This window comes from Microcaecilia unicolor, chromosome 1 (genome assembly GCF_901765095.1).
Source record: "Microcaecilia unicolor chromosome 1, aMicUni1.1, whole genome shotgun sequence".
NCBI lineage: Eukaryota > Metazoa > Chordata > Amphibia > Gymnophiona > Siphonopidae > Microcaecilia > Microcaecilia unicolor.
In genome coordinates this window covers 185,307,314-185,326,673 of record NC_044031.1, presented here as the reverse complement: position 1 = coordinate 185,326,673, position 19,360 = coordinate 185,307,314, and the positions used below count along the sequence as shown (strand labels likewise).

General features: G+C 38.7%; 1 protein-coding gene across 3 annotated transcripts in view; it reads right to left on the bottom strand.

The window, feature by feature from the left end:
- The window catches only part of CDH20 (cadherin 20), a 155,585-nt gene that overhangs the window by 131,866 nt on the left and 4,359 nt on the right, over positions 1 to 19,360 (bottom strand). For all 3 annotated transcript variants that reach the window (XM_030189986.1, XM_030189987.1, XM_030189988.1), the window contains exon 2: positions 13,453 to 13,747. In XM_030189986.1, coding sequence (XP_030045846.1) covers positions 13,453 to 13,747 — 295 coding nt within the window. The remainder of the gene's footprint in view (positions 1 to 13,452; positions 13,748 to 19,360) is intronic.

The following is a 19,360-nucleotide window of genomic DNA, read 5'->3' as shown; positions in this document are numbered from 1 at the left end:
GACTTGACATTCCTTATGCTGTTTCTTATTATTTTCAGTCGGTTCCTTCTTCCATTTTCTGAAGGATTTTCTTTTAGCTCTGAGAGCTAAGAGCTCTTTGCATCGGGCACACACATATGACATCTCACTAACTGGGAGATAATCATACATGTGACACTCAATGCAAAAGACTGGATAGCATCCCTCTCGCTGCTGGACTGCTGACTCCATCTTAGTATTTTTGAGTTTTTCAATAATTTAAAACATGCTACAGTATTAAGGATATTAGCCTAATATAAAAGAGTCTTTTAGTTTATATAGTATATTGTATGATTTATTTAGTGTTTCCTTCTTAGATGTTAATGAAATGTATAAAACTCTGTAACATAACATAGTAACATAACATAGTAGATGATGGCAGAAAAAGACCTGCATGGTCCATCCAGTCTGCCCAACAAGATAAACTCATATGTTGTATACCTTACCTTGATTTGTACCTGCCTTTTTCAGGGCACAGACCGTACAAGTCTGCCCAGCAGTATTTCCCGCCTCCCAACCACCAGTCCCGCCTCCCATCACTGCCTCTGGCACAGACCGTATAAGTCTGCCCTCCACTATCCTCGCCTCCCAACCACCAACCCCTCTTCCCCCACCTGCTCTGCCACACAATTTCAGCTAAGCTTCTGAGGATCCATTCCTACTGCACAGGATTCCTTTATGCATATCCCACGCATGTTTGAATTCCCTGCTTGTTACCCTAATTACAATAACTGACTATAAATGAAGAGTTGTCCTAAGGGTGTGTGGGTGTTGGGGAGGGTGGTGGGAAGACTAAACTAGATCCTGCAGTGCCTGCCAGAATCTATCTGTTAATGCTGTGGTACAAAGTTTTTAAAACTAAGGGGAAAAGACTATGGAGATTAGTTGATAAAATTTGCTTTTTTATATTTTTATTTTGACTATCACTAACCTACAATTCCTCCTTTAAACCCCAATCTTTAAGTTCCCAAAGCACAAAGCAAAATAGTGTTCACTTACCAGAGAAATGTAGCTCCTTCTACCTGATTTTCCTACCTAGTAGGTTATCTAAAGTTGTCTTGCTTCCTGCAAGAGTTTGACTGGAGGCCTTAGCTCATTACATCATCCATGCTAAGAGCTAGGGTTCTTTTAAAGGGGCAGTAATCAAATATTTGGCAGGCTTTGCCTTTTTCGCCTAGGCCTTGAGATGGGGAAAACCTAATTATGGATTCTGGATCAAGCGTATGATAGAGGGTTGGGAAAGGTCGGCCCCTCAACCTCCTGATTAAAAAAAGTGTGGTAAAGAACTATTTAAAGAAGGCTCATTGCACTTTTTGTAGTTCAGGAGACTGTGTGAGGAATATCTGGATGTGCTGGTAAGGATCGCTCTGTTAGTTTTAATATTGGATTTGGCTAAATTTTTAGTTACTAATAAGAATAATTTGTATTTATTTATTGTTGCTCATTTATAATAGTTCCCATGGGGATAGCACTGAGAATGATTGGTTGGAGCATAGTGGAAGAGTGATTCTAGTAGGCACTTTTTTTTAAAGCTTTTTAATTATTATAAGTATTTTTTCAGAAGAGTTCCATATGAGTTTTTCCTGTGATTTCCTTTTGTGATTTTAGAGCTCATTTGTAGAGCTGATGATATAATCTTGGATTTTTGCAAACGGTATGTTTATGTTATGAATAGAAATTGTTTTCACTTTCTCAAACTTGCTGCTGGTTGGTCTGACTATTATGCACCTATGGCTTTTATAAGAACTGTAAAAAATCAAAAATCATCAATATTATTTTCAAACCAATGTATATATCATTATGTTATGTATTAAGAATTGGTCATCCTTTGTAAAACATCTTGATAACTGTACAGTTCACCTTTTCTGTTGAGTTTTAACTCAAACAACTGTTATATGGTGGATGGGAGTTATACATATATTAAATATTTGCACTGTATAGTTATACATCTGATGTCTGGTGCTCAAACATTTTAATTGTCTTGTCTTTTACATTTTTACTAGCACTTTTGTTTTAATTTTGGTTGAATTGTTTTTATTTACTGTATTTTAATTTATAATATTTTAATTTTATTGCCCCTGAGGCAGCCCTTTTGAGGGCAAAACATGGACCATGTTGGGATTGTTGAATAAAATCTATTTTTCGAACCTGATCTGCTGTTGTGTACATCTCCCAGATCGATAAACATGATGTAATTAAGACCATGATATTTGAGGTGGAAAACTGCTAGAAAAGGTGTAAAAGGGAAACAAAACATTAAGGGTCCCTTTTACTAAGCTGTGGTAGGTATTAATGTGTGCTCACCACAGGCTAAAACGCACTACCATGGGGTGAGCTCAGGTGTCCTGTGGTAGTTTTTGCACATGCATGCACTACAGTAATTTGCATGCTTATTGAATATAGGGTGCTATGGCAATTTTGGGGCACTAATTTCACAGGAGAGTGAAGACTATCACAATCCTTTGAGCATCAGCTCCCTGTTTCCTTAATTAAGATCCTTCTGGCTTGGACAAAGCAGTTCTGATTCCCATAAGATCTCCTGTTTTACAGTTTGAGTCACATTTTTTTCCTTTTGCATGATATGATTTTAATTATTTACAAAAGAAAGTGGCAGACAGTATTTGAAAAAGCTTATTTCGGCAGTAAGTAATAGACTGAGGTGTATTGACTGCTGAGTTCATTTAACTGACTGCTGTTAAAGGTAAAAGTGAAATTACTTAGTCTCTCTCTTGGCTGCTTCATATCTATTGAATTAGATAGGGAAAGATAGGTAGATCAATCTGAGCCTGGTAAATATAGACCAATAAACTTAATGTCTCTTTCATGAAATATTCCAGTGTCAATTATAAATGAAGACATGATCAATCATTCATGTGAACAAAATAAAATCAGTGATATCCAATATGTCACCCTGTTTAGAAAGCTGTGCTAGTGGCTGCCGGTGTGCTAATGCTGACACAGCCCATTCACTTTGAACTAGATCCTGCTGTGCCTTCTAGAGGCTATCTTTAATGCTGTAGGCTGTGACACAAGTCCAGCTGGGGAAAAGGATATAGAGACTCGTTAATAAAATTTGCTTTTTAAAATTCTAATTGTCTTTATCAATAAACCTACAATACCTCTTTTATATCCCAACCTTTAAATCTTCAAAACACAGAGTAAAAAAAAGGTTCACTTACCCAGAGAAATATCTCATCTCTCAGAACTTCTCTTTAAAAAAGTTACCCTGGATCTTTCCCCTATATATAGTTTTGAGTCTAAGGGGACTGCTTCAAACAGATCCTTTGAAGCTAACACAGTAATCAGTTTGCCTAATAACCTACTACCTTCCTCAAACCTTAATTAACACCTAATTCAGGTCAGTAGCATTGCAATCTCTCCTCCAGGGAAAGAACAGAAAGTAACTTTCTTTTTAAGACAAAGTGTTTGCCCTGCTACTATACTTTTTAATGCTCTTGGCTGTTGCAGTTAAGTTTCTACCCCTTGAAGGGAAAAGGGTTGCATACTAGGGAAACTAGTTAATAAATCTTGCCTTTTTTTTTTTTAATGAAGACTGAACTAGGCCCTGCTGTGCCTTCTAGAGGCTAACTGTTAATGATGTAAGCTGTGGCACAAAGTCCAAATTTTAAAACTATGGGGAAAAAGGTATGGAGACCTGTTAATAAAGTTTGATTTTTAAAATTCTGTCTTGGGGGTGCTGCTGAGCTCTTATGGTGATAGCAGTTTGATCAATGTGCTCCTACCAACTCATGCACAAAATAGGCATCTGATGGCAACTTTTCCCACTTGCAGATATATTCGCTAATTGTTTGTACATCATCATAGCTTCAGGTAAAGTAGCCATGTTCACCTAAAAGGACTCTGTCTATACCGAAGCCAGAAGACGCAGTCTCAGTCGCCATCTTGGAGGAGCTTTGTTCTCTCAAAGACATGCCTTCAGACACTAAAGAAGATATAGGTGAAATAAAAGACAACATCTCCACAATAAAAACTGAGATGGCACAATTCAAATTCCATATAGAACTGCTTAACTGCAAGCAAGCCACGGCAGAGGAAAAATATCAAAACATTTCAGTGACAAAGCAAACATCTCTTACAATTAGAAAAGAGAATTGAAGACAGAAACAACAGGGCCAGAAGGAACAATATCAGGCTCCTAGGGATCTCTGAAATGTCAGAGGGCTCCAATATGGCTAAATATCTGGAGGATCTGATTAATGGTCTACTTGACCTACATTTTGACCTCTCTTTTGAAATTGATTGTGCACACTGAGTACCATCACAGCGCCTATCATACTATGGGTGCTTTGATACAACCATGTGATTGATATTATGCAGAGAGCGAGGCTCAAAGCTCCTGTGAAATTAAAGGGTAACACCATACAATGCCTACCAGATCGTCACAAAACACTGCCAAAGCCCGGAAGCAGCTCTTGGCTTATCGTCTGAGGCTCAAAGAACGTAATGCCAGATTCAACCTATTTTACCCCACACATATGCAGGTAACCCTGAATAACTGCACTAAAGACTTCACAGATCACGATGCCTTGGCAGCATTTTTGGAAAAGGTAGCACCCAGTAATATTGATGTGGTATGACTCTTTTCACAGCTGTACTTATTATCCATAATTCATTCTTCTTGTATTACAATAAGTGAACAGTTTGCTTTGTTATATTCATTTCTATATTGTCTGTCGCATAGCTAGCTCATTATAAATGAGTCATCTAATTTACTCTTCTCCCTTAGGTTTATTCCTCATGCATTACTTAATGTTATTATAGTTCCATGTTATTTAATTGTTGAATATTCATTGTTACTATCTAAAGCTGTAGCTAATATACCATGATTAATACTGTTGATGCCTTTTTATTATGCTCCATATCTGACATGCCAGATATATACTGAGTCGGTGATGTAAAGCTGTAGGCACCATTTCTCTGCATCCCATATTTTACTCATTATGTGCACATGAGGGTCTGCAATTATTATATCTACTTCACCCATACATTGACCTCCCACGGTGTCTGTTATTTCACTCACCCCTGCAACCTATGCAGTACTCCAAATCTCATAATATACCTTACCAATGAGGCTCCAAATTGTATCTCTTAATGTAAAGGATTTCAATAACCTGATTAAAAGAAAAAAGATCTTGTCATGCTTGTCAAAAGACTCCCTTGATGTTATTTTATTTCAAGAAACCCATCTATCACACTCTGAATCTGCCAAGATAGTCACACCCTACAGTACTCTCCTGCTGTTGGCAAAAAATGTAGGTTGGCCATTTTACTTAGGAAATAATCTGACTTAATCATAATTTCCCATGATGCTGATTCTGGAGGTAGATGGGTTAAAGTGAACATTAAACTCAACAATATGCCCATCACTTTGCTTAACATATATGCTCTGAACTTGGATTTGTCCTGAATTTTTCTCTCTATTACAGACCTCATAATCCAAGATGACCAACTCCAATTTATATTATGGGATGATTTTAATTTAATCTTTAATGCCTTCTTAGATAGAAAATCTTCATTTACATTTTGGAAAACAAAATCCTGGCCTTCCTTACAAGACGTTATCTTGAATCATAGTCTAGACCCTGATTACACTTTCTACTCTCATCCATACAATATGTACTCACAAATTGACTTCTTCCTAGTTAGTAGCTCCCTAGTACACAAGGTTCAGCAATCTAATATTGGAGTAATTAGCTCTCCAACCACACTCCAATAACTTTATCCCTACATGGCATTGATCGCTCCTCCCACTAATCCTTATGAAGAATCAATGCTTCACTATTAGACAACCCTGACTTCCACACTTTTGTCACCAAAGCTATTACTGAATTCTTTCAATTAAATATGTTAAATGAAACTAACTAGATCATCCTTTGGGACGCCTTCAAGGCTTACATCAGGGGTGTGATCATCTCCTACTCTGCCTCTTTAAATAAAACCAAACAACAAGGAGTGGGAACTGGATCAGGCTCTTCAAGTACAGACTCAGGATGCTGGAATGAAATTATGGATGTTTATTTAAGCTGACTCGACATGGAACCATATCTCAGCACATACATGCCTGCCTCAGGAGTCCTGATACGTATATCTGATAATCAAATTTATCGTTGATGATGCTTCTTGCGAAAAGAGCATGAGCTAGTCTTTAGAAAGACCGTTGATAAAATAATTAATTGTTAAGTAGCATACAATCTTTAGAATCTGTCCGCCAATCTAATCCATCAGACATGAACTCTCTCCTTAAATTAAATAAAACCAGATTCACCTATAACTCCTTGCTGAAGCAAAAAAGCCAGTAAATCCACATTCATGCAAACCACTCAGTATCATTCAGAAAACAACAAAAGAGGACATTTGTTAGCCAATGTTTTGAAATCTAGAGTGGAAAGGAATAGCATTTATGCTATCTTAGGCCCCTGTTTACAAAGCCATGCTAGTGGCTGGCGGTGCAGTACTGCTGACACAGCCCATTCACTTTGAATGGGCTGTGAATCATCCCCCACTAGAAACAGCAAACCTTGACCATTACATATTAAAGCCCACTGACAATGCCTTGCTAATTAAACCCATATCTTCAACAGAAATTGAGCTAGCCCTAAAGGGTATGGTGAAAAAAAGACTCCTGGCCCTGATGGGCTCATCACTGAATTCTATACTGCTTTCAAATCAATTCTCTCACCAATATTGGCTTCTTTTTCAATACCTCATACAAACTGGTGATGTGAGAAGTTTCTTCACTGAAGCCATGATAATCATATTGCTTAAACCTGGAAAAGACCCTCTCAGTGCAAAACTATAGACCCCTCTCTCTAATAAATGTAGATGCCAAATTATATGCAAAAACACTAGCAGAATGACTGCAGTTAGTTCTTCCCAAACTCATCAATGCTGACCAGCCAGGTTTCATGCATGGCCACCATTTATTTGATAATACAAGACTTTTTACAATGTACTTTTGGAGGCTGAATCTTCATCTACCCCCACTTTAGACATAGGGTTAGATGCTGAAAAAGCGTTCCACTGTTTACAGTGGTTCTTTATGTTCCAAGTATTACAATGGTTTGGCTTTTACTACTACTACTACTACTATTTAGCATTTTTATAGCGCTACAAGGCATATGCAGCGCTGCACAAACACAGAAGAAAGACAGTCCCTGCTCAAAGAGCTTACAATCTAATAGACAAAAATAAAGTAAGCAAATCAAATCGATTAATGTGTACAGGAAGGAGGAGAAGAGGGTAGGTGGAGGCGAGTGGTTACAAGTGGTTACAAGTCAAAAGCAATGTTAAAGAGGTGGGCTTTCAGTCTAGATTTAAAGGTGGCCAAGGATGGGGCAAGACGTAGGGGCTCAGGAAGTTTATTCCAGGAGTAGGATGCAGCGATACAGAAGGCGCGAAGTCTGGAGTTGGCAGTAGTGGAGAAGGGAACAGATAAGAAGGATTTATCCATGGAGCGGAGTGCACAGGAAGGGGTGTAGGGAAAGACGACTGTGGAGAGATACTGGGGAGCAGCAGAGTGAGTACATTTATAGGTTAGTAGAAGTAGTTTGAACAGGATGCGAAAATGGATAGGGAGCCAGTGATCAACACGATCAAAGTTCTTTACTCTTCCCCCTCCACTAGAATTCAGGTGAATAATACAATAGCCTGCCCTCTCTCCCCACAACTTTCCAATCTGGTATTGGAACCCCTCTTAATAGCGAATAGATCTTCCCCTATAATATCAGGTGTTGATTTAAGCCCTGTTACTGCTAAAGTTTCTACATATACTGATGTACATATCACCATCCTCCATACCTGCTTTGTTAAATATTATCTCTTGTTACTTAGCTGTCTCTGGTTATAAGCTTAATACAAATAAATCTGAAATTTTGCCTCTTAACTGTTTGCACATTAAAGATGAAATTAGTCACTTTGGTTTTCATTGGTCAGACAAGGGTGGGCCAGGAGCAAAGCAGGGAAGTCTGAAGAGGCGATCAACTGTTGTTGCCGGTGCAGCGCCTTCACATGGAGGTGAGAGGCACTGCGAGGGTCCGGTGGCAGACAGAGGGGGCGGGTGGAGGGGGGAGCGGCGACGGTGGCAGCGATCTCATGGGGGGATGGCGTGGGTGGGGCCACAGGGCGGGGGCGGGGCCACGGGGGGATGGAGGATGGCGGGGAAGCTGTCATTTCAAGGAAGGGAGGGAGGAAGGGGGGCCGGGGCTGCGTAAAAGTTCTGATTTCAATGCAGGGGGGAGTGGGGAGCGGCAGAGGCAGCAACCTTGGGCGGGGGGGGGCAAGGCTGTCAATAAAGGACGTGTTTTTTTTTTTTACTTATAATACCTACAGTGAAGAACGTCCATAAAGGACGCTCCTGACGAGCTCCATAAAGGACGCTCCTGACGAGCGTTTTTGCCCCCTCCTGATTTTTTTTTTTTTTTTACATTTTATAAGTTTTCGAAGCCCATGCAGCCCCAATGAGAGGTACAGACCTCTCGTTAACTTTCTCGGCGTTTTCCAGCGTTAGGGCAAGCGGAAAAGCTTAATGCATCTCATTTCAATAGGGTTTCTACACAATTTGCTCATCTGCATTCCGTTTGCGTTAGCTGCTACTGTCGTTGGAAAAAAGTATTTAGTGCATGCCAGGCTTTACTACTAGCTCGTTAATGGCTCGTTATTGCCTCGTAAAGTTTAGGGCATCTGGCCCTGAGTGTTTTTCTGCATAGAACTTGTGCATAGTACTTGGCAGTGGATGGATTGTGTGTTGGCCTTACTGAGGTGATATCTAAACTTTTAATATCATTTTCATTTGCCATCATTTCAGATGGAGATTTAGAACATTTTATAGGATCTGATCTGATGTATGTTGAGGTGGTTGTCTATAGCCAGCTTGTGTTTGTTCAGAACACATTGCCTCTTGTGGGATCTTTAAATACAAGAAATCAGCATTGATATCATAACCCACATCACGGGGAGGAACAATCTTACACCCCCTTTACAAAGCCACGTTAGCAGCTGCAGCACGGCAATGCCGACACAGCCCGTTCACTTTGAATGGACTATGTCAGCATTACTGTGTGGCTTTGTAAAAGGGAAGGTTAATAATAACAAGAAAATAATTAATAACAAAATAAAGGAGAAGACTTTAATACGTGAGAGTTACATTAATTACAGAACCAATACTGTCTCCTATCAGCACCCCATTGAACTGTTACCATGTTCCATCAAAAACTTCTCAAGATGTTCAGGATCAGAGAAAACATAATGTTTCCCTTGCAACATAATTAAGTATTTACAGGAGAATTTTAAAAAGAAAGCCCCGCCCAATTCTAGAACAGAAGATTTCATACCTAGGAAAGCCTTCCTAGATACCTGTCACATGACTCTAGAAACATCCGGAAACACTTGAATAGTTTTCCCACAAAACAAAGAGTCCTTTTTCTTAAAAATGAATTTTTGGACTAAATTCTTATGCTTCTCATACAAGAAGGATACTAACAAAGTGACTCTGGATGAGATATGATCAGTAGAGATATCCAAAAACACTGTGAAATCTGTACTAGCTGATGGAACTAATTCTTCAATCTCCCCTTCTTGTTTAACATGTTAAATTCTTTTCACTGAAACATAATAGTATTTAACCAAAGGTAAGGCATTATCATTTAACAAATGTAAAATTCCCTTAAAGTATTTCCTTAGGAGAATCTCTGGAGGCAAATAATGAATAACAGGAGAATTAAGAAAATGCAGATTCCTAGAGCTAAAAGAATTGTCAAAAGATTCAATCTTATGATGTAAAACATAGGAATCTTTTATAGCAGAAACTAAAGTATTCTGCAATAAAGATGTTTTTGACTCTAGAGAACTAACCTAAGGATTCAAAAAAGCAATTGATCTATCAAGAGATTTGGAGGTAGCTACTGAATCAGATTTAAAATTCAGGAATAACCCTCCATCTTAGTAATAACAGTCCAAATGTCAGACTTCTGAATATCCAAAGATGAAAAACCCACTTCCATAGGGTTCCCGGGAGATTGGGATTGCCCAGGAACACTGACCCCTATCTGACTCAGCTGGGAATTACAGCAGCTATCATCACCAAACCCTCAAAAGAAAAAGTACCTTTGTGTCAATTTCTCCACCTATAAAATAGATTTGCATTGACATTGAAGATTATAACCAGCAAGCCATTATCATGAAACACAGATTTGAAAGTAGGGACTACCCCAGACAAAATATAGAATCTGGATATGATAAGACAAGTACGGAAGATCGTAAAGAATTACCTAAATCGAAAAGAGATAGAGCGACTCTAGATATGGCATATTTTAGAAGGTCACAAGTGTTTCAAAGAGAAAAGGCTAAGGGCCCTGTTTACTAAGCTGCACTGTAGGTGCACTATCATTTTTAGTTTGTGCTAAAAATTAGTGCACGCTAATGCTAAAGACCCATAGGAATATATGGGCGTCTCTAGCATTAGCGTGTGCTAAATTTTAGCACATGCTAAAAACGCTAGCGTGCCTTAGTAAACAGGGCCCTTAATGTTGCATTTTTGAGAGAAATAACTAGTGCCTTTCAGAATTACCTAGTCAAGACCAGAATGTACAAGCATTGGGGCATTTAAAATGTAGATCTTGCAGTGTTTGCAGGCAAGCTCTGGAAATATCATTATTCCTACACCCTTTTACCAATAAAAAATATAAATGTAATCATACATCTGATTGCATGACTACCAATGTAATTTATATCATCATATATCCCTGCAAGCTGTTGAGACAAGGGTGTAGCGTGATCAACAGGACATGTCCAAGCAAAACCAAGGAGATGAGAGATGGCAAAATATTCTTTAATAGTAGATAAGACTCAACACGGCACTGTGTTTCAGCGAACATCGCCTGCCTCAGGAGTCTGTGTATGGTGATCACTTGTAGATGCAGCCAAAAGAGCAAGCAAACCAAATGAAGCCTTTGAAAAGACTAATGAATGGTAAATATGCAGTTAGCGTGGCTAAAAGCATCAACAAAGCTTAGAGTGGGATTGAGTCCAATGAGAACTGAGCAAGAAACACATAGCTAAATAAGGCTGCTTAGCTATGCAAGTGCCGGCTCTGAATATCGGCTTGGCACCCAAATAATTTTTTGTTCTGTGTAACATAAAAAAAAAGCCCCTGAGCTCCTTCTTGTCCCAATGTTACCTCTTTCCTTCTTTCCCTACCCCCATCCATTAAGACCCTCCCGCTGCAAGACCCTCCATCTCTGCCTTCCCCCAATGATGATGGTAAGCGCCCCATTGAGCTTACCTACATCCCTGGTGATCCTGCAGGGTTATTGAGAGCAGGAGCGCAGCTCCCTCATTCCTGCCTCTTGTGGTGCCTCAAGAAAATGGTTGCCACAACCTCTTGTGGCAGCTTGCTGTACTTTGTGTAGTACTGTGAGCTGCCGTGAGAGATCATGGCAGCCATTTTCCTGAGATATCGTAAGGGGCAGGAGCGAGGGAACTGTGCTTCTGCGTCTAACGACCCCTCTGAACCACCAGGGATATAGGTAAGCCCGGGGGTCTTAGTTCACCATTGGGGGTAGGCAGGGGTGGAGGGTCTTGTGGGGGAGGGTCTTTAAGTGTGGGGAAAAGAGAAGGAAGGAAAGAGGGGACATTGGGACAGGAGGGGGCTCAGGGGCCTTTATTTTTGAAAAAAAAAGTTATGTGGGCCGGAGTGGCCCGATATTCAGCTGGAGCCACATAACTCTTATGTAGCCCCGACTGAATATCAGCCAGGCCCACATAACCTCCAGCATCCTCCTCCCCCCCCCCCCCCCCCAATGTATCCCTGTACTCAGTGCTGGTGCCTGGACATAGACTAGCACTGAAAATTAGGGGATAATTTGGCTGCCGATGATCAGCATTTAAAAAAACGCTGACCACCGAAGGCTAAATATTGGGGTGGGGGCTTATGATTTATTTTTAAACACCTTGGAGTTATTGTTTCCTGTAATATATGACTGTAGCATTATGCAATCCTCTTCCAGTTTATTCAAAATGTTTCAAGTATTGTTTTTATCCTTTTTGCTCTATATCTGTGTATATTTTTTTTACTTGCTTTTAACCTCCTATAGTACTATTTAGGCTTGTTTAATTTTGAATATAATACTTAAATATTTGTTTTTCTATAATATATTTGTATATTTATTTTTAAACTCCTGAGGCAGGCACTTTTGCCGAAACACGGTGCCAGGCCAAGTCTTTTAATGAATAAACCTTGTGTTTAATACTCCTCATCTCCTTCGTGTTCTTGGAAGTGTCTTGTCTTGCTGGTTACACCACTCCCCTGATACATACACATATGGGGTAAATATTTAGCCTGTGGAAGTTAGTGGCTGAATTAACCCCAGATATTTGATGCTGGGCTATGTCCAGACTCTGGCATTGACTATCCAGGGTTGTGCTGTCACACACAGGTAACTGTGTACCAGCTGATATTTAGACCAGTTTGGTCGATAAAGTTAGTGGTCCTAACTTTATCCACTTACTTAGCTAGTTAGCAGAATGAACATCGTCACTAACTAGTTAAGTTCGGCTCTGTCCCCAGACCACCCCAGCACTAACGAGACAGTGCCTGGCTGGTCACGGGCAATATTCAGCAGAACCATCTGTTTAAGTGCAACTGAATATTGCTGGAATGACCAGCTTAATGGGATTTAATTGTGCAGGAGCTTCTCCCATTTTAAATATCGGGTCCACAGCTTACAAAATACACTCAAATGCATGTAAGAGAAGCTGGTAAATGTGTATATACCAAATAGGAGGCTCAAGCAAGAAGCCTTCTGAGACAGCAAAAAACATTTTTCGCTGTTTCAGAAGGCTTCTTGCTTGAGCATCCAGTTGCTATTAAATGTCATGGTCTTTTTAAAGACCATCACAGCCTATCGCTATGATTGCCAAACTTTTATTCTCTGATACAAGTACACAGACTCTTGATGAAGGCCCTTTGGCCGAAACACAGCGTTGTGTTGAGTCACTTAGATTTTCAATAAATATTGTTTCACCCAAGGTCTTTTGTGGTCCTGTTTCTGGAAACCCTGGATTTTATTCCCATTCCCCTCCTTGACTTGTGTTTCCTCGTGGGAACTTTTGAGTTCTCCATGCAAGTGCATTCTCTTTGGATTAAATACCAAATAGCCCATGTCATTGTACATATGTGCTTTCTATGGGGCGATTCTAGAAAGGAAAACATGCGAATGATTATTCATAGAAAACTGGCATAATTTATGTGCATTCTTGCCACACAATTTAGGCAGTCTGGTATAACATTACCTGCCCTATGGATTCCAAATCAGCTACTTCTCATTCATGCATGCAAAAGCATTAATAACAATTTTGTGTCCCTTGCAAGGAGAAAAAAGCAATATAGAAGAAAGACAATAGAATAGAATAGTTTACCAACTGGTGACATTTCCGGCACTGAAGCGGCATAGGGGCCATCAAGGAACTTGGGCTCATTGTCATTGATGTCTTGAATTTTGATGATGAACTCTGACTCCGGTTCCATAGGTCTACCAGTCCTTCTGTCTAGAGCCTGGGCCCTTAAGGTATATTGAGATCTTTCTTCTCGATCTAGTCTCTGAATAGCATGAATGTCACCAGTGGTGTCATCAATCGTAAACATGGTGCCAGCCCCGTCGCCAGACAGAATATATTTGATTGATCCATCTCCCTTATCCATATCTGAATGAAGCTGAAAAAGGTAACAAAACATACTCAGATGATAGTCACCTAAATGCCTTTACAAAACGGAAATAGAGCTGACAGAACCAAATACACTTAACTGCAGCAAATCACAATTCTATACTCTGGAAATCTCTTTGCAATATTTCATAAATTATTGTTAAGTACTGAGATCCCCATGCTTTACAAAAAATTATTCTATATCCTTGCTATCAGATAATATAGAAAGAACAGTGCAGATAGACTGGCTCATTAAAAACTTTACTTAATTGATGTCTTTAGGAATCAGGTAAGAATAAACATTTGATCCCCTTTTCAATAGATTGATATCTTAAATGATAAATGGTGGTTATTTAAGGCAACTCTAGAATTCTATTCCATTAAAGAATGTTTCATTATAGAATACTAGTGTAACCTGATATCAATGCACCTAACATTTAGACGCGATCACATATGCCATCCACAGAGTTGGCCTAAGGGTGCATGCCTAAATACAGCTGCATAATTTACAGTATTCTGTAATCTACATGTGTACGTGGGAGACGCACCCTTGCTTTGCCCCTGTATAAGTTCCCGTTAAAAATAAGCGATGTGTAAGCTAAGGGGTTATTTGCAGAATAGTGCTTGGCAACATGTTGGCATTTACATGCATAGATGCATACTTATGTGCATAAATGCTAGGATTCCAAACATTTACATTCATAACACGCATGTAAATGTTAATGGCTAGGTTACAAAATTGTCCCCAAAGCTCATATATGGAGGCTTCATTTCCTCCTCATAAATGATGTCACCTTCCTTGTAATTAGGGGGTAATGTTCACCTTTAGTGCATGTTTATTTTTTGAATATAAGATTATTTTTATTCTCTCCAGCTCAATGGAAGTTGTAAAGAATTATACAAAAGGAGTCGAGTATGTCTGCATGCAAGCAAGCAAAATAAGTCTCTAAAAATGTAACAAATTAGAATAAAACATCATGAGGGAGCAATGAGTAAAAAGACATACTGAATTCAGAAAAAGTTAAATTTGGACTAGAAATATGCCCTCCCTTCCTTCCAAAAAAAATGACCCATGGATTTCTATGGGAGAAGAGGCCCAGCTTCTGTAGCACAGAAACTTACAGTGAAACATAGCAGTTAAGGAAATTCTCCTTTCAAACTCCCTCTATCTCCTTGTCCCGTACTCTCTCAGATCCCCCCAAAACTGGGGGTGTGCCAGGGGTAGAGCTGTGGACCATGTCCAGGCTCTGGCACAGAATATTCTGGCATACACAGCTGGACAAATCTTAGCCAGTTAAATCTGATATTCAGCACTTAACTGGCTAAGATTAATTGCATAAAGATAGAACTGCATTTTATGTGGTCATCTTAGCCAGTTAAGTGCTCAAAATTGTCACCTAATTGGCGAAGACTGGTCACATGATTTGCAGATGTTCCAAGTTCCAGTGAACCCGCCCCTCCTCCCGGGCCGAGACTGGTCCCGTGATTTGCAGACATTCCAAGTTCCAGCGAACCTGCTCCTCCTCCGAGGCTGAGTCTGGCCACGTGATTTGCAGACATAAGCCACACACTGGTGCCAGGACTTTTAATTCACTACTGCTGCGGCATTTTGCTTATCTGTTACCTGCTGTGTGATTATTTGTATCTCTGATGTGCCTGCTTTCTGTGCCTGCAGATTCCAAGTTCCAGCAAACCCACCCCCCTCCCGGGCTGAGATTGACCACATGATTTGCAGACATAAGCCACACACTGACGCCAGGACTTTTAAATTCACTACTGCTGCTACTGGGGCTTGGGTATTCTGCGGCACAAACCCTAGCATCTCAGTGCCACTTTTCTTGGTGTGTTTGTGACTGTCCTATTGATTTGTGGCGTTCTTTTCCAGGTTGCTTTTATTGTACATTGTACACCGCTGTGATCATTGCTGTTGCAACAGCGGTATATCAAGTTTTAATAAACTATAATAACTATAAAATATATTCACAAAGAACTGAAGATTCAGATTACACAGTTTTCAAAAAAGTTAATCTTGCTGAATGAATTGGTAAATTACTTTGAGGAAGGAGCAAGAATAGAAGACATGACTGATACCACTTATTTAAATTTTCAAAAACATTTTGTACAGAAAAATGTACACTAGTTATAAAATAGTGAGCATGTGACCTGGTAACAAAACATCCAACTATGCAACAAATTATTTAGGAAGCGCTATCTCAACTTTTGCTGATTCTAAACATATAGGGCCCGATATTCAGTGCTATTTAACTGGCCAGGAATGACTCCTGGCTGTTAAATAGCATTTAGTCACCTAACTGTTAATATTCAGTGCGAGATAACCAGTTATCATTACATTACATTACAATATACTTCTAAACTGCTGATACCTTCAGGTTCTTAGTAGTTTAAAATAATTAAAAAAAATCAAGACAGTCTCTTTGGAAGCAAAAATGCAGAGAATCTTATTCAAGATCTAATTTTATCAAACTTCTTAAAAAGATAGGTTTTTACATTTTTCTTGAATAAGAAAAAAAGATAACTGAACAGCAAAACAAATATTAAAATCACTCCAGGACCTCAATGCATAAACTGCAAGAAGTCTATCAAACATTTTAAATCTCTTGACTTCCTTAATAGATGGAAGGATGAAAAGTGAATTGTGAAATGATCTTCTATCCCTATTATTAGAAATTAATTCCATGTGATCTATTATATGAAATGGGCATTCACCATTTAGGATCTTATAGAGAAAGCAAAAGAATTTGAACATAATCCTCGTCTTTATGTAATTCAACAACATTTGAAGACATTTTATCCTGTCTCTGTGGTAAAAAAAAAAAAAAAGAATCATATTACAGTGTTCTGGATTGTTTGCAATCACCAGAAAACGTGTCTAGGTGCACCCAAATAGATAAGATTACAGTACTCCAACTTGGACAAAAGCAACGCCTGTACCAATAATCTGAACTGCTCAAATTCAAAATACTTTCTTATGCATCTTAAGTTGCTCAAAAGAAAGAAAGAGCTCTTAGTGAGAGCATTGAGTTGAGAGTCAAGGGATACATTCTGGTCAACATGAACCTCCAGTATCTTTATAACTTAAGAAAGTGAATACCTAGTTTGATCCACCATTATATGGTTCACTTGTTATCAAAAAGTAAAGTCTTATCGGTGTTTAACTTGAGTCAATAGCATAACATCCAGGAACTAATCAGTGTTACACATCTTTGAACAACTGATGATACTGAATTGATAGATGAGTAAATCGGAATTAACACCGTAATATCGGCATAACTGTAAGTGATGTAACTCACTCTACTAAGTTCCAAACCCAAAGAATGTAAGAAGATAAACAGTTTAGATGACAAAGGAGATCCCTGTTGGACTCCACAAGGATTTCTCCAACTATCCGATAACTTTCCATTATAAGTACATAAGTAATGCCATACTTTACCTGACCTAGAAACCAAAAATCCTCTAAACCACTTCAATACATTACCATCAATACCGATAGGATTACATTCGGAAAGCAAAATATCATAATCCACCAGATCAAAAGCTGACAATAGATCGAACTGTAGGATTAGACCCTTATAGTATGTGCTGAACAGTGTCATACACAATAACTGTTTTTGTACTATGCCATCTTCAAAAGCCTGATTGGGTAAAGTGGAGATTACAAACTAATTCTGCCATTAATTTAATGAAAAAAGGTATTGATGCGACCGGTCTGTAGTTAGAAATTGAACCACTACACTCTTTCAAATCCTTCGTAATGGGTGTTATTTTAATTTCTCCTAATCTTTCTGGAAAGTGTCCTGACATAAGAAAATATTGCATCCAATGAAACGACATAATCAGAAACTCAAAAGGAGGTGTATTCATCAAAGAAGGCGGAAAAGGGTCCAATATAGATTTAGAACATTTATGGAACAGTGATTTAAATAATGTCCAATCAATAAGTAGAAAATCCATCCAATTCCTATCAGTCACTATTTCAAAAGAACTAGTTGCAACCTCATATCTTTCAGTCTGCATTAAATTTGAGAATAAGGCTCTGGCTTTTAAGAGTTTATGCTGAAAATAAGCTGCCAGTTCAACAGCTGTAGGAGTTATAGCACCATCTAATTGAGTGAGATGGGAAGTATCAGATAATCTAGTGACTAGTTGAAAAAGAGCTTTTACATTAGATACATCAGTACCAATCAACTTAGAATACCACAACTTTCTTTTAGTATTCAAAGCAGTTTTGTAAATAGCGTTTGCCTGTTTCCACTCTTTCCATAAATCTCGATCTAATGATTTCTACCGCTTCCTCTCAAGTCTCCTGCATATTTGTTTTAACCCAAGCAGTTCTGAGTCAATCCATTTGTTACTCTCATGTCTAATCATATTCTTTGTATGCACTGGTGCAATTTCATCTAAAACCTTCACACAAAATTCCTTCCAGCGAACATTAAAATTCACAGGAGAACTGGCTATTGAAAATTGATGAAATTGAGACCACAATTTGGTTGAATCAATTTTCCCTCCAGACATATATTTCTCCCTTGGCTTATATTTCCGTTGTCTACTCTGCTCCCAATTGGTTGTAAACCTAAGCATATAATGATCTGACGAAACAATAGGAAACCAAGAAATCTGAGCTAATTATATAGGTGAGAGTAGTTCAGTAACAGTAAAAGCTAATAAATCTAAGTGATGTCCTCTATTATGTGTCTCTTGGAAATGTGAAAAAGAATAGTTTACTGATGATAAAAAAAGAATCCAATTAATATCCCCAAGCAATATATTAAACTGGGAGTGAATCGAGTTCCTAAGAACAAACTCATAAAAAGTATCCTTAGCATTTTGCCAATGGCCCGGAGGGCAATAAAATAAAATAGCTATAAAATCATCTTTTAAACTATCATCTTTAAAATGACATGCTAAAATTTCCAAATCAGCTGACATAAATGACTCTAATAAAGTAACTGTAACTACATCTTGAAATATCAAAGTAATGCTTCCTCCCTGCTTCCCATCTCGAGCTAATGAGACTATCTTATAACCCACAGGGCATATATCATTTAAAATTGGGTCAGATGAAGAATGTAACCATGTCTCACTTATAAACACACAGCCAGGTTGAGATCCATTTATTTATTGAACACAGTTTCTCTATCAATCATTTTGCGTTTGGGATTCTGATTTTTTCACTGATGTATGAACATGGACTATTTGTTTTATGTTCATTGCCATTTGATATTCTATAAAGGCAACATGTGCACCTATAGTCTGTGACTTTGTAAAATTGCCTCCACCAAAGCTAATGTAATCTAGTCTAATCTAACTCATGACTTGTAGACCGTACTGGTCCCAATAGGAGGTTCTAGAGAGCCCACATAAAAATGAGGAATAACAACTATGAAACGTTACACTCAATATAGGAAAAGAATTCAAAAATTGGGAACAGAAAGCCATTAAGCTGCCTCAAAAAGGAACACCTATTGCAAAGCAGAAGAGTTTTTGAGGTCCTTTTACAAAGGTGCAGTAGGGCTACTGTGTGGGTAGCATGCACCAAATCATCCCTACTGCTCGGGTTACGCAGGAGCCTGATGGTAATTCCAAATCTGGCGTTTGCAGA